The 15,817-nt window shown below is 38.2% G+C and overlaps 1 protein-coding gene across 1 annotated transcript in view; it reads right to left on the reverse strand.

The window, feature by feature from the left end:
• Positions 1-15,817, reverse strand: part of LOC135219551 (double-strand-break repair protein rad21 homolog) — a gene marked incomplete at its 5' end in the record, with an annotated part of 89,434 nt that overhangs the window by 13,738 nt on the left and 59,879 nt on the right. The window contains 2 exon segments of the mRNA XM_064256404.1: positions 11,609-11,776; positions 12,092-12,244. Of these exon segments, the coding sequence (XP_064112474.1) occupies positions 11,609-11,776; positions 12,092-12,244 (321 nt within the window).

Raw genomic sequence — 15,817 nt, forward strand, 5'->3', positions numbered from 1 at the left:
CAATGTACGGGGCCGCCGCTGCCGGGTCGACATAACATGCGGACTTGCCTCCCAGGAAGATACGGACAGCCATATTCTTGTCCAGGATGTATGGCTGCCCCTTGGTCACGTTCTTGCCAAATCCGCTGACCCAGGCCTTCAGGGTGGCCGATGGGAGTCCTTGACAGCGGTAGCCTAAAAGAGAGGGTTATTGTAAGCCCTAGATTGGAAAGCCTAAAACTCTATGATTAACAATATAAGCAAATACGTATATCATGCAAATACGTATATCATTTTGTATCTCTTATAGGACTGCATTTGTATAGTCAAATTTTATATAGCAAATGAACTCCGGTATATACTTACACCGGAGGTAAACTGCTCCACGAGATCATCGCAGATCGAGCAGGCTTCATGGTGCCAGACTGCTATGTCCCCATAGAGGATGGCGCAGACGGCGTGGGTCTGGCAGACCTCGTGGCCACAGGGGTCCTGTAACACAGCGTTACAGCAGGATTCCTGGCCATGGGTAGCCTGTAAGTGAACAGATACATGAGTATCAACATTGACAAAGTCCGTTAAGAGATATGACACTCCGTCAGATGCTGGAGTGGAAAATATAGGTGTTAGCCTTCTCTTGTTCTCCTATAGTGGTGAGTGTCCAATAGGGCTGGTATACTAGTTAGAAAATTCCGGCGCACCAGGGTAAGGAGTTTCACCAAACTAGTAACCAGCCTATACGCCGGGGTGAGGAGTACAAGGACGGCGGGGAGAAACATGAGTAGGCTAAACCAGTAAATAGTAATCACAATAAAATTAGTGGGAGCACAGCTCCGCCGTCAGAAAAACTTGCAGGCAGGGGGAGAACCCGGTTGGTGAACGGGCACTCCGCCGGCTAGCGGAATACAAAACATACAACATATATATAAATGATAACAAAATCAATAAATGTATAGAGATGCATGCAACGGAGCTTCTCTCTGTCACCCCCTTAAGGAGCTGGCGGAGCCAGCCGCTGACGCAGTGGGTAAGAGGGGTGACCGGGGTAGGAGAGAGCGGTAAGGGACCCGAGGGGGTCTGAGCACGGACGAGCGAGGTGGCCAGCTGAGCCCGAGCGTACAGGAGACACCCCTGTGGAACCTAGGGTGAGAACGGTAGGAAGAGACAGTCTCAGATGTCCCCCCCCCCCCCCCCCCCCCCCCCCCACTGACTCCGTATCCTCTCCAGGTAGAGAGGAAGAGATGAGAGAGCCCGGATGGTTGCCGTGGCAACATGAGCGAGCGATACTTGCCCCCTCCCCCCCGGTAGGGGGAAAGAAGCGGGGAGGGGGGAGTGAGCCGGTGGCTCATGGCGATCGCCTGGTTCACCGTGAACGTGGTAGGGCCACGCGGTCAGATAGACCAGGTGAACTGAGGTAGCCTAGGCTACCTCTAACCGTCTCTAGCATGCAAAACAAAATAAGCATAGTTATCAAAGCAGAAAGGAGAGGAACCATCAGTAATAGAGAAAGTAATGTCCTAGAGAAGCTAGGCTAACCGACCTGGGAGGGAGGTCACCTAACTACTCGGGAGCTGGCCTCTGCCGATACGTGATAACGGAGGGCGACAGCCAGGGTAGTAGGACTAAAATGAGAAGGACACATGTCCTAAAATGCCTAACAGACCTAGACAAAGGTACATGCATGCATGAACTCTTGAGCTAAGATAACTAGGCATAAGCTCAATCGAGCTAGATTCCCATAATAAAAAGAAGAGCACATCTTGCACAACACGAAAAAATAAATCATAAATACTGCAAAGTCATAGCTACAACGGCATGGGAGACCGAAGAAGCCTGAATAATGAAACACACAAGGCGAGCCTGTAGCCATGTCGCAGAGGGCACCGTCATAGAACCTAAATAAAAGCGGTAAAACGGGCCCTAGCTGGCTAAAAATACGTGAAACACTTAGGCAGTACTTAACTTAGCTGCGGCGATGGCTTGGAGCTCCATGATGAAAGATAAATCCAGAAACGGAAGCACAAAAGCACAGCGAGAAAAAACATGTGTGCGGAGGATGCTGCTAACGAAAAGGATGGCCGCTAGAGGCGCTCGTGTTGGTGGGAGCGCTGGTAGTAGTAGTTACAGGCGTGGGCTGTGTATCAGCTCTCTCTAGCAGGAGGATTTTGTGAAGGAGAGATCTAAATGACAAGAGGCCCGTGGTAGTGGTTTCACTTGCCCAAGAAACCATACTGACACCCTCTTTATATAGGGTGAGCGAGTCAGAATACTCTGACATCCCATTTTAGTTTTTCTCTGGTAATGTTAGTAATATTTACCTTAGAAATATGAACTAAAAGGATATTTCACGAAGCGACACGGGCTGAGCCCAGAAATTTCAGATTTTTTCGGAAGAGTTACCGCGTATACGTAAGGAAAAAGTTTTTTTTCATAAATTCACCACTCATCAAAAAATTGTGCTAGGGACTTCCAATTTGTTGCAAAATAAAAGTAAATGATTGAATATTACTAGAAAGTAATAGTCTTAGCTTACAATTGCGTTTTTTTACCATTTCGGTCAAGTCAAAGTTGACCCACGGTTGAAATTTTGGCACTTATCGTTATTTATATGAAAATATTTCAAAACTGATAAAAGCTACAACCATGGGTTGGTTTTAGTTGTATTCTACATGGAATTGTGCACATTGTCATATATAAAACTATGTAATGGCTAATTTAAAATGGTGCAAACATTAAGACAATCGCATGAAAAAATTTCTGATTTTTTTTGGAAGAGTAACCGCACGGATGTAAGGAAAATGATTTTTTTTCTTCATAAATTTACCATAAATTGAAATATTGTGCTCGAGACTTCCAATTTGTTGCAAAATAAAGGTAAATGTTGAATATTACTAGAATGTAAGAGTTTTAGCTTCCAATTGCGTTTCTTGACCATTTCGGCCGAGTCAAAGTTGACCGAAGGTTGATATTTTGACACATCGTTATTTATGTGAAAATATTTCAAAACTGATAAAAGCTACAGTTGTTTTTTTGTTGTATTCTACATGAAATTGCACACATTTTCATATATAAAACTATGTAATGGCTAATATAAAACTGTGCAAACATTACGACAATTGGACGTAAAAATTTCTGATTTTTTCGGCAGTTACTGCTCAGACGAAGGAAAGTTTTTTCTAAAATTCACCATAAATTGAAATATTGTGCTAGAGACTTCCAAAATGTTGCAAAATGAAGGTAAATGATTAAATATTACAAGAATGTAAGAGTTTTAGCTTACAATTGCGGTTTTCGATCATTTTAGTAGAGTCAAAGTTGACCGAAGGTTGAAATTTTGGCATGTATTGTTATTTATATGAAAATATTTCAAAACTGATAAAAGCTACAACCATGGGTTGTTTTTAGTTGTATTCTACATGAAATTGTGCACATTTCCATATGTAAAACTTTATGTAATGGCTAATATAAAACTGTGCAAACATAACGACAATCGGACAAAAAATTTATGATTTTTTTGGAATTACCACTCGGACGTAAGTAAAGTTTTTTTTTCATAAATTCACCATAAATCGAAATATTGTGCTAGATATCCAATTTGTTGTAAAATGAAGGTAAATGATTGAATATTACTAGAATATAAGAGTTTTAGCTTACAATTGTGTTTTTCGACCATTTCGGTAGAGTCAAAGTTGACCGAAGGTTGAAATTTTGGCACTTATCGTTATTTATATGAAAATATTTCAACTGATAAAAGCTACAACCATGAGTTGTTTTTGGTTGTATTCTACATGAAATTGCACACATTTTCATATATAAAACTATGTAACGGCTAATATAAAATGGTGCAAAAATTATGTCAAAATGACGAAATTATTTCAGAGATGTGTCGCTGATGCTTTTAAGTGCGAGAAGAAAGAAATTTGCGTGTGCACGCCTAGGTAACTATTGTAAACAAAACAACAGCTTGATCCATGAGCTCCCAGCATCCCCCAAGGCACGTGATTCAAAAGTTTTTGCCTAGTAGGCCTATAACTATTTTTCCGCGAATTTTTAAACAACTTTTTTTCGTCGTCTGTCGGTTCGGCACCCGACAGACCATTTTTGTCGACGTTTAATATGTACAATCGGCGTTAAAGGGTTAATACATCTAGGAAAGGGATGACATTGTTGTTTTCAATTTAAACTGAATTTTATGCATGGCACTAAATTATTCAATTTAGACAATAAACCATTTACATCGATACCAACAGGTAAGACTACTAAGATGTCATCTACATATCCGTACCATTTTAAGGGGACAAGTGTGATATTCGGGAGGTGTTGTCTTTAAAAAAATTCCACATATAAATTTGAAAGGAGAGGTGATGAAAGGTTACCCATTTGTTAGTAACATTCTCCATTAAAAATAAATCTGCAATCACAAATACACAACTTAATCAATGAAATTATGTGACTAATGGATATAGGTAATTCATGCAATACAAGTTCAATACTTAAATATTCTAGCACAGAGTCAATAGGGACTTTTGTAAACAAGGAACATACATCAAAACTGACAAAGATACCACTAGGGTTTAGTACAATTTTATTTAATTTTTCCACAAGATCAAGAGAATTCCGGATGTGTGAATTAGATACAGTTCCAAATAGCGGGGATAGCAATTTATCAAGATATTTAGATAGTTTATAAGCAATCGATCCTACAGTATTAATAATTGGGCGCATAGGTTAGTTTTCCTTATGAGTTTTAACTAGGCCATATAAATAAGGGATACTTTACAGTTAATTTACACAAGAGTTCTTTTTTATCTTTAAGAATTTGTTTGATATTGATATTAAAGTTTTTCATTAATTGGTCCAACAGATTTTTTGCGAGTTTTTTGTTATCGAAATGCTCACAAAAAGTTTTATAGTGTTGTGGATTTGAAACCATAAAATCAATATTTAAATCGTTTAATGTTAATGTAGTGTTCTCTTATAACAATACCATTAAAGATATGCTAACTAAGAATAGTCCCATGACAAATAACATCATCATTTACAAAATTCCTTGTAAGGATTGCCCATCTTTTTATGTTGGTCAGTCAAGTAAAAATTTATGTGTACGTATAAAGCAACAAATGCATTCAGTTAGAACAGTCTGGGATTGTACCATTTGGACCCATATATTTGTAAAATGTTTATGAAGGACCATAAAATGAATGAACTACTAATTAACCCTCTTACGCCGAAGGGGTATAATAATGCCTAAGCTGTCTCGGAGTGAGCGCCGAAGTGGAAAAATTTTTTTTTTTCAAAAAATCACAGTGCGCTTAGTTTATAAGATTGAGTTCATTTTTTGGCTTCTTTTTTTGTCATTCCCTGAAGTTTAGTATGCAACCATCAGAAATGAAAAAAATATCATTATCATATATAAATAATGCGATATGTGATAGCGCGAAAAAAAAATTTCATATATAACTGTATTCAAATCGCGCTGTGAGCAAAACAGTTAAAGCTAACAAGTTAATTTTTTTGTATTGTACACTAAATTGCAATCATTTTGGTATGCAACACATTGTAAAATGATCAAAGCAACAAAGAGAAAATATTATCACAAAATGTTGCATGAATTCGTAACGCTTGGACGTAAAAAAATTTTTTTTTCTTCAAAAATTCACCATAAATCTAAATATTGTTCTAGAGACTTCCAATTTGTTTCAAATTGAAGATAAATGATTGAATGTTACTATACAGTAAGAGTTTTAGCTTACAATTGCAGTTTTCGACCATTTCCGACGAGTTAAAGTTGACCGAAGGTCGAATTTTTTTTATGTATATTTTTTTATATGCAAATATTTCGAAAATGAGAAAAGCTACAACCTTCAATTATTTTTAGGTGTAGTCTACATAAAATTGTGCACATTTTCATATATAAAAATCTATGAAACGCCTAATATGAATCGGAGCAATTATAACGAGAATGCGACGTACGCATTTCGGAGATTTGCGGCGGTGAATCCGAGCGCGGAGGGAAGGAAAGTTTTTTTATTTTAAATTCACCAAAAATCTAAATATTGTGCTAGAGACTTCAAATTTGTTTCAAAATGAAGATAAATGACTAAATATTACTAAACTGTAAGATTTTTAGCTTACAATTGCGTTTTTCGACTATTTCGGTAGAGTCAAAGTTGACTGAACATGGTTTTTTTCTATTTATCGTGATTTATATGCAAATATTTCAAAAATGAGAAAAGCTACAACCTTCAATCATTTTTCGTTATATTCTCCATGAAATTGCACACTTTTTCATATTTAAAACTTTATGTAACGGCTAATTTAAAATGGTACAAACATTACGACAATTGCACGAAAAAATTTCTGATTATTTTCGGAAGAGTTACTGCGCGAACGTAAGGAAATTTTTTTTTCCATAAATCAAAATATTGTGCTAGAGACTTCCAATTCATTCCAAAATAAAGGTAAATGATTGAATATTACTAGAATATAAGCGATTTAGCTTACAATTGCGTTTTTCGACCATTTTAGTAGCGTCAAATTTGACCGAAGGTTGAAAATTTGGCACTTATCGTAATTTATATGAAAATATTTCAAAACTGATAAAAGCTACAACCATGAATTGTTTTTAATTGTATTGTGCATGAAATTGCGCACATTTCCATATACGAAACTTTATGTAACAGCAAATTTAAAAAGGTGCAAACATTACGACAATCGCATGAAAAAAATTATCGGAAGAGTTACCGTGCGGACGTAAGGAACATTTTTTTTTTTTTCATAAATTCACCATAAATCAAAATATTGTGCTAGAGACATCAAGTTTGTTGCAAAACGAAGGTAAATGATTGAATATTACTAGAATATAAGAATTTTAGCTTACAATTGCGTTTTTTGACCATTTCGGTAGAGTCAAATTTGACCGAAGGTTGAAATTTTGGCACTTATCTTTATTTATATGAAAATATTTCAAAACTGATAAAAGCTACAATCATGAGCATTTTTTATTTGTATTCTACATAAAATTGCACACATTTTCATATGTAATACTCCATGTAACGGCTAATTTAAACTGGTGCAAAAATTATGTCAAAGTGACAACATAATTTCCGATATGTGTCACTGATACTTTTTAGTGCGATAAGAAAGAAATTCGCGCTTGCGCGCCTGCGTAACTATTATAAACAAAACAACACCTTGATCCGTGAGCTCCCAGCATCCCGCAAGGTGCGTGATTCAAAAGTTTTCGGCTGGTAGGCCTATAAGTATTTTTCCACGAATTTTTAAAAAAACTTTTTTATGTCGACGTTTAATACGTCCAATCGGCACCCGGGAGACAAGTTATCTCGACGTTTAATACGTCCAATCGGCGTAAGAGGGTTAATTAGTCCCACATGTAGTTATTATTTCTCTCTCTCTACATATATATACATACTTATATCCTTTTTTCGTCTTTTCATTCATTTTTTGGGAACATTTTTGTAAATTTCATGGTATTAAGTTGTATATGCCTCCTTGTTTTTTCAAAATGTATTGTTTTCTGGATGAATCATCTGCTGACCACATGTGTGCTCCTCCAAGGTGTGACTGCCTAAAAATCGCTAATTTTGCCCTTGGGCATTTTTACTCGTTTCTGTAGAGTGAAATAGACCTTATTGCTAATCTTGTAATGTCAGTTAGGATATTAAGCCTACTTTTACTATGTTTTTCCTCTGTATGATCAGTTGTGCCTTAGTAAAGGGTCGTGCTAGATCAAAAGTTCTTTGCTATCTCGCTTTTTATTTTTTTCCTTTGTGGCAAAAACCTTTATTTATATTTATATATAATATATATATATATATATATAATATATATATATATATATATATATATATATATATATATATACACATACACACAACACACTTACATAGCTTCATATATTTACCCATTTCATTTCCTGCATCATCTACCAAGTAAAGGTGTCTTTATATTTATATTCTTATATTTATAACTATATTCTTATTAGTGGGGGAACATCTAATGACATTCGTAATAAGCAATGGTAGGATGAAGGTCAGGTAACCATTACCCATAGGTCTACTAATAATTTTCCCCCGCACTCCTGTTAATCAAGGTTGTGCCCGTAGATGGTTGGTTAGGAATGGAAGGTTTGATCCGATTCAACAAAGTTGGGTAATCTTTCAGTGTTAGATATCTCATACAAGTAATTTTTTAAATATATTTCCTGAATCAGTACAGTGGTACCTCAACATATGAAAGGCTCAACTTATGAAAAATTCAAGTTACGAAAGCAAATACAAAGATTTTTTGGGCTCTACATACGAAAATAGTTCAGGATACGGAAGGTTGTTGCTGTAAAGTCCCGAGATTCACCCGGACCACCGATAAAAATTTAAAACTCGCGCGCCGCCAACTGAGTAGACTCGCCACCATCCTCCCGCTCTCCCATTGGTTCCTGATGCTAGTCACTGCCATAAGATCCTGCTCTCCTATTGGTCAGCATCTCTCCCATCGTGCATCTACATAGCAGCGTGCTTCTTCGGCCACTCGGCAGCAGCATTGTTATCGTAAGCACGAGGAATTGGTTCGTTCTATAAGATTTCGTTTATTAATGTAAATTCATTAGTGATTTCGTTGTAGTACTACTTTATCGTGTTGTGTGAGAACTTTAGTACGTATATTACTACATAACTTAATTATGTACAGTATATACGTAGTCATGGGTCCCAAGAAAGTTGAAGTTCACGGAAAGAAAAGGATGCTTTCTTTGGAGACAAAAATGGAGATAATTAAAAAGTATGAAGCTGGCATGCGATTGAGTGTGATCACTAAGGAATATGGCCGAAATCCGTCGACGATAGGCACCATCCTTAAGCAGAAGGAAGCATCAAAGCAGCTACACCTTCCAAGGGCATGACTATTTTGTCTAGCAAGAGAAGCCACGTACACGATGAGACGGAAAGGCTGCTTCTTGTCTGGATAAAAGACAAAGAAATTGCTGGCGATACAATAACAGACGGCAGTCTGCCACAAGGCCAGCGCTAATTTTGGCGATTTGATTACCCAGGCTGAAGATGACAGAGGAGAAGGGACATCGACAACAACCCCAAACTTCAAGGCTTCTCATGGGTGGTTCGAAAAATTCTGAAAACGGACTAGCATCCATTCGGTGGTGCGGCATGGGGAGGCAGCCAGCTAGGACACGAAAGCTGCCGAAGCCTTTATTAAGACGTTGGCCAAGATGACGATCAGGGAAGGCTACAGTTCTCAGCAAGTCTTCAACTGTGATGAGACTGGCCTTTTTTGGAAAAAAAATGCCTCATTGGACGTACATCACGCAGGAAGAGAAGCTACCCATGCATAAGCCTAGGAAAGACAGGCTTACGCCTGCACTTTGTTCCAACACCAGTGGGGATTGCGGGGATTGCAAGGTAAAGCCCCCTACTTGTGTATCATTCGGAGACTTCTGGAGTCTTCAAGGACCACAAAGTGCTAAAGGAGAAGCTTCCAGTGATGTGGAGGGCTAATGCGAAAGCCTGGGTAACGAGACTTTTGTTTATCGAGTGTGTAAAGCTGTGTTTTGGCCCGACAGCGAAGAAATTCTTGGAAGAGAAGCGCCTCCCTCTAAAATGTCTGCTGTTGCTGGACAAAGCCCCTGCTCACCCTGTTGGCCTCGAGGAAGATATCCTAGCGGAGTATTCTTTTATCAAGGTTCTTTATCTTCCGTCTTAACACCACCCCTCTCCTCCAGCCCATGGACCAGCATGTGATATCGAACTTCAAGAAGCTGTATACGAAACATCTTTTCAAGAGATATTTTGACATCACCGATACCACAAACCTCACCTTGCATGAATTTTGGAAGGAGTATTTTGATGTTGTGATATGCATCCGACTCATCGATTAAGCTTGGCAAGAGGTTTTGAGGCGAACCTTGAATTCTTCATGGAGGAAACTCTGGCCTGATGCCGTATCCGCCAAAGACTTTGAGGGATGCGAATCTGGTGCAGATTCAGGAACAGTTGACAATCCTGAAACTGTTTTGCAACCAGATCTTGACGAGATCATTGCACTCGGCAAGTCCATGGGGCTGGTTGTCGACGAGGACGACATCAATGACCTTCTGGAGGAGCACCAAGAGGAGCTTACGACGGATGACCTGAAGGAGTTGGAGGCAATGCAACATAACATTGTTCAAGAAAGTTCTCAAGCAGCGGCGAGGGGGAGGAGGACGACCCTATGACAACGGCAGAAATTAAGGATGCTCTAGCTGCTTTTCATAGGGTGCAATCATTTGTAGAAAAGAAACCCCAAAAAGGCTTACACAGGTCGTATGCTTGCGCAGTTCGATGACGTTTGCCTGAGTCGTTTCAGGAACATTGTGAAAAGTAGGCAGAAGCAATCTCTCTTGGATAGTTATTTTTTAGAGGCCTTTAGTAGGAATAAGCAAAAAGGAACATCCAATTGATACCTACAAAAAAATAGAAAGTTGAAAGTGGCGAAGAAATTGAAATTTTGGTGGGGAGAGAAAAGAAGAAAAAAAAAATCAAAGGGAAAAAAATTTAAATTTCAAGTTTTCTGTAAAGTTAAGTGTTACAGTTTTGTTAATGCGTTTCGTAAAGTTTAGTCTATGTTTCCTGACATTTTTAATGTGTTTCGTAAAGTTAAGTGTACGTACTACGTACCAAATTTTCTGCAAATTGTCCTCCTCCTGTCGCCACTTTCGGAGATAGGCTCACTCGAAAGGTACGGTTCCACATTTTACTACATACATATGTATGTACATACAGTATTTCTTGTATACCACGTACACTAATACACTATTTACAGATACATATTAGTAGTACGTATTAAGTTAGGTATTGAATGGTCCAAATTGTATTTCATTGTTTATTGGTCAATTTAGCTTTATTATAAAATTTACTGGAGAGTTTTTGTAGGGCTTGGAACGAATTAAGCAATTTACATGTAAAATGTGGTTCAAGATACGAAAAGCTCAGGTTACGAAGGCCGCCTCGGAACGGATTAATTTCGTATGTCGAGGTACCACTGTATTATTATTTTATATGCACTCAATAAATACATTAAAAACTATAGCTTTTATATTTCCCCCTTCAATCAGCTTGAAAATAGCACAAATCTGCTGTCTTGACAATTATTAACATTCTTCATAAAAGATATTCTGCAAGGAGGGAGACTATAATCATTTTGTTTTTATTGCAAATTTAATGTTTCTTCATTTGTTATATCTGAAAATTAAGCTGTATTTAAATCTGTAGTTTGGTGGTACAACTTTGCTAGCTGGGGCTGGGTTTTCATCTATTTGGGGGGAGAGACACACTAGGTGATATGGAAAAAGTTTGTCAACTGCCCCCCCCCCCCAAGAAAAAAAAAAAAAATTGGCTGAACTAATAACCACCTATTCTAAAAAAAAATATGGAGCAGCCTTTTCTATCTCTATAATACAAAAATTTAGGTAAAGTTATAGTAAATAAATATTTTTAAAACTTGGGAAAGACAGACAAAATATCATAAAGGAAACCTATTAAATAATAAATGGTAAACTATATATTAACTATGCCCTTCTTAACTTCTGATCTCATTAAGCAGTCAACATTAATTTGCTTACCTGCTTTCTATTGTTTTTCTGCACAAAGTCTGTGAAGTTTATGCTCTTGCTTTTGTTGTTTTTACTAGTCCCAATTTTCCTCCGGATTGTGTGGAACATGTGAGCTGCTCTCTTGTTTACAACACGTTCTTCAAACTGTTCATATGTTTCGTCATCAGCTTGCTCCTCCTAAGATGAGGAAAAAAAAAAAAATTCACAGTACAGATTCTTCAATTTCAATCCTATTTTCCCAAAATTTCAAAAATACATTATACAACTTATTGCAACAATATATACAAATAAATAAATCCTATTCTCTTTATTAGACTTTACATAGGAACATTACAGGTAAGAATAATGAAAATAATAATTCTAATGAATTGGGTAATTTGCAGTCTACATTATCTAAAAATCTCTTAAAACACTACATGAGAAATCATTTAAATTCCTATGCCACACATTACAAAAACTCTTTATACATTCATGAATTTTAAAATAACTTACCTCTTCCTCCTCCTCTTCTACTCTTGTATGTGGTCCTGGTGTGTTTGGATGTTCTGAATATACAGAACGGGGTCCTCCATCAGAATGAGCTCCAGGAGTATTGGCAGGTGGATGGGCATTCTCATAGTCACGGTTCTCCAAAGGAGGTTGATTCTGTGCCATAAGAACAGGTTTACTCTATGAACTTATATTGCAAAATCTATTGCACAAATTAAATTTTTGCAATACAAAACCACAATTCATTTGTAGCTAACATTCATGGTTTTTGAAAACCTAAGATTACAAACTTTTCAAACAGGATACAGGCAATCCCCAGCTTATGACTGGGGTTCCATTCTTGAGACTCGCCATAAGCCAAAAATCGTCGTAAGCCAAAAAACTTTTAAAAAATCCTAAGAAAACCTTACTTTTAAAGCTTTGAGTAACTAAAAACTATGAAAAGTGCATTTTTATTGAATTTTTCATCAAAAAAACTTCCAAATATTGATTATTTTGCAATTTTGGAGTCATATTTCTTCCGTCAGATCGGCATCGTAAGCGTCGTATACCTGGAAATAATTTCTGTTGAATATAATTGAAAAGCATTGTAACCTCGGAACGTTGTAAGCCGGAGACTGCCCATATACAGTAGATCCAAGGCACATAAGCAACCAGGAGCCTCAGGTACCCATCAATCATCTAATTAAATTCTTTTATTAATTGGGTAAAATGTTAAAACAGTGGGGCCAAGAGGATCATCTGTTGAATGAATGATGGATCTGAGGTAGGGGGGGGGGGGGGTAGGTAGGTAGGTAGGAGGTAGGTAGGTAGGTAGGTAGGTAGGTAGGTAGAGAAGAAGAAGAAGAAGAAGAAGAAGAAGAAGAAGAGAGCTTATAAATATTCCAAATCATACATTCAAATGCAGTCCAAAAACCAAGTGCAGAAAGTACCGTATATACTCTCGTATCATGCAACTTTTGAACACCTAATTTTGGAGCTAATTTTAAGGGGTCGCATCTACATGAGATATAAAATTCGAGTATGTAATAATTACAATTAAATATTAGTATCATGAGATAAAATGCTAACATAATGGATATGCATCTTTTCCATGGATCTCTTAAAAAGTTATTCTTTACTTCACTGCATCCAATAATATATGTATTTCTGGGCTCAGCCGTGTCGCTCCGTGAAATGTGTTTCCTCTTTTTAGCACTATTTCTAGTAAAATATTGACTATTGATACCAGAGAACTGCTAAATTGGACATGTCAGAAGTCTCTGACTCGCTCACCTAAATAAAAGGTGTCGGTATAGAACTGGGGCGAGTGTTAAACACTACCACAGTAACCCCTCCAATTAGCCTTTTCCTCATCAAAAGACCCTGAAAACGGGGAGCCGCCTATAGGTCACACCAGCTACCCTGTTGAAGGGGACTGCGGCGTCATTCTTATCGATATTTTCATATTACTATTTGTTTGTAGTATTATAAAATACAAACATAACAATCAATGTTTTAATTTGGAAATCAGTTGAGGGCGATTGCAAAGTAAGTTTGTTTTGCTGTATTGAAGTAAAATCAGAGCGACTTTCTTGCTTCTAGTTTGCACAAATGAATATCAAGATACTCTGTCGAAATATCACTTAAAAATATATTGTTTGAGAACGAAATTTATTATTATTTTTTTTTTCTTTTAGTAGATGGCGCTGAGGGTATGTTTATTACATAAACAAAAATCAACAGACTCCATTCAATATGATATTTTCATAAAATAAATTTTTGAACATACTTACCTGGTAGTTATATATATAGCTAACGTCCCTGACGTCACGGCAGAATTTCAAAACTCGCGGCAATCGCCGATTGGGTTAGTCAGGTGCACCACCTGTGCGCCCTCTACCCAGGTACGTAGAACCGTTCCACCTATTCCTCAGATCTTCCATGCCCCTAGTCTCTAGAGGGGAGGAGGGTGGGAATTAAATTATATATAACTACCAGGTAAGTATGTTCAAAAATTTATTTTATTATGAAAATATCATTCTTAAACAACTAACTTACCTGGTAGTTATATATATAGCTGATTGACACCTTTGGTGGAGGGTCAGAGACAGCCAACATCGTTGGAATTGACATAAGAGTTAATAAACAAACTTACGGGTTCGTACCTGTTTAAGGAAGCTGACTTTAATGATCTCCTGCCTCATTATGTCTGCTTTCCTTAAGAGATCCAGCGATCCACCCAGGGGGCTGAAGACCTCAAGGAGCTGTCAAACCGGTGCATAACCTCTATGTGACAGGACCTCATCCAATAACCTTGTTCCGGGCGCTACCAAGGAACAAGTTGACCACCTGACTAAGGATCAATGATTGTGGGAGACTGCATCCAGTCTCCACAGAAAACCATAAAATTCAATAGTTCCAAGGTAAGAAAAAGGGTATAGGGTATTGGGTTATGGGATTTCAGGGGTAGTCCCTTGTCCCACTACTGGATGAGCTGCTACGAACGGTCCCAGCGTGTAACAGTCTTCATACAAAGTTTGAACTTGCCCCAGATGGTGCGACGCAAACACTGATTTGCTTCTCCAAAAGGTTGCGTCCAGGATATTTTGAAGGGATCTATTCTGTTTAAAAGCTACAGAGGTTGCTACGGCCCTAACCTCGTGAGTCTTCACTTTTCAGTAGCCTGAGATCCACCTCATTACATGCTGAATGTACTTCCTTGATTAAGGCCTTATAAAAAACGATAGCGCATTCTTTGACATTTGCAGCGAGGGCTTTCAGACAGAACACCAAAGCCCCTCTGAATTGCCACGTAATTGCTTCGTTCTTTCCAGGTAATGCCTCAGGGCCTTTACCGGACAAAGAACTCTCTCTACTTCCTTACCTGCGAGATCCGACAGGTTTGGAATCTCGAACGATTTGGGCCAAGGCTGAGAAGGGCGTTCGTTCTTCGCTAGAAATTCCAGCTGTAGAGAGCAGATAGCATTGCCCTGTCTGAACCCTACAGCTTTGCTGAAGGCATGGATTTCACTGACTCTTTTCGCTGTCGCTAGACTAACTAAGAAGAGTTTTTTCATGGTGAGGTCCTTAAATGATGTTTCCTGTAAAGGCTCGAACCTATCACTCATGATAAACTTCAGGACTACGTCCCAATTCCATGCTGGAGGGGACTGTAGTCTCCCCTTAGTAGTGCCAAAGGATCTGAGGTCTTGGAGATCTTTATATTCAGACGTCCAAGTTCCTGTCATTGAAGACATCTGCGAACATGCTATTGTATCGCTTAATGGTCGAGGTCGAAACGTTACGACTTCTCTTAAAGTCTGCAGCGCAGTCTCTCTCATTCTCCTATCCCATTGCAGCGAAGATTCTTCTTCTCGGCAATGGATAGGACAGCGACACTCCATGGTGGGTGTCCATGGTATGGGTACTGGGACAATCTATTAGGATGAAGTAATGATTGTTCTGGAACAACCTACTAAGTCCACAGCATAGATTGTAATTGACACGGGCGCTCTGACAGCTGCCTACTGACTGCGTTCGGTAGTGAGACAAGTTGTCCAAGTATCCGAGCAAGTCACATGATCTTTGCCTTTTAAAGGGTTATGCCGAGAGACCATACAAATTGTCTATTTGTTTGTCACTGATGCTGGACGGCGAGGTGGTGAATCTCTTAACGAGGTGATGATTCTCTTAAGGCATGTGACCAATAGGCGAAAGTCAATTGCCCTCTAGAGACCGAGGTCCTTT

The sequence above is a fragment of the Macrobrachium nipponense genome, chromosome 1 (genome assembly GCF_015104395.2).
Source record: "Macrobrachium nipponense isolate FS-2020 chromosome 1, ASM1510439v2, whole genome shotgun sequence".
Taxonomy (NCBI): Eukaryota; Metazoa; Arthropoda; class Malacostraca; order Decapoda; family Palaemonidae; genus Macrobrachium; species Macrobrachium nipponense.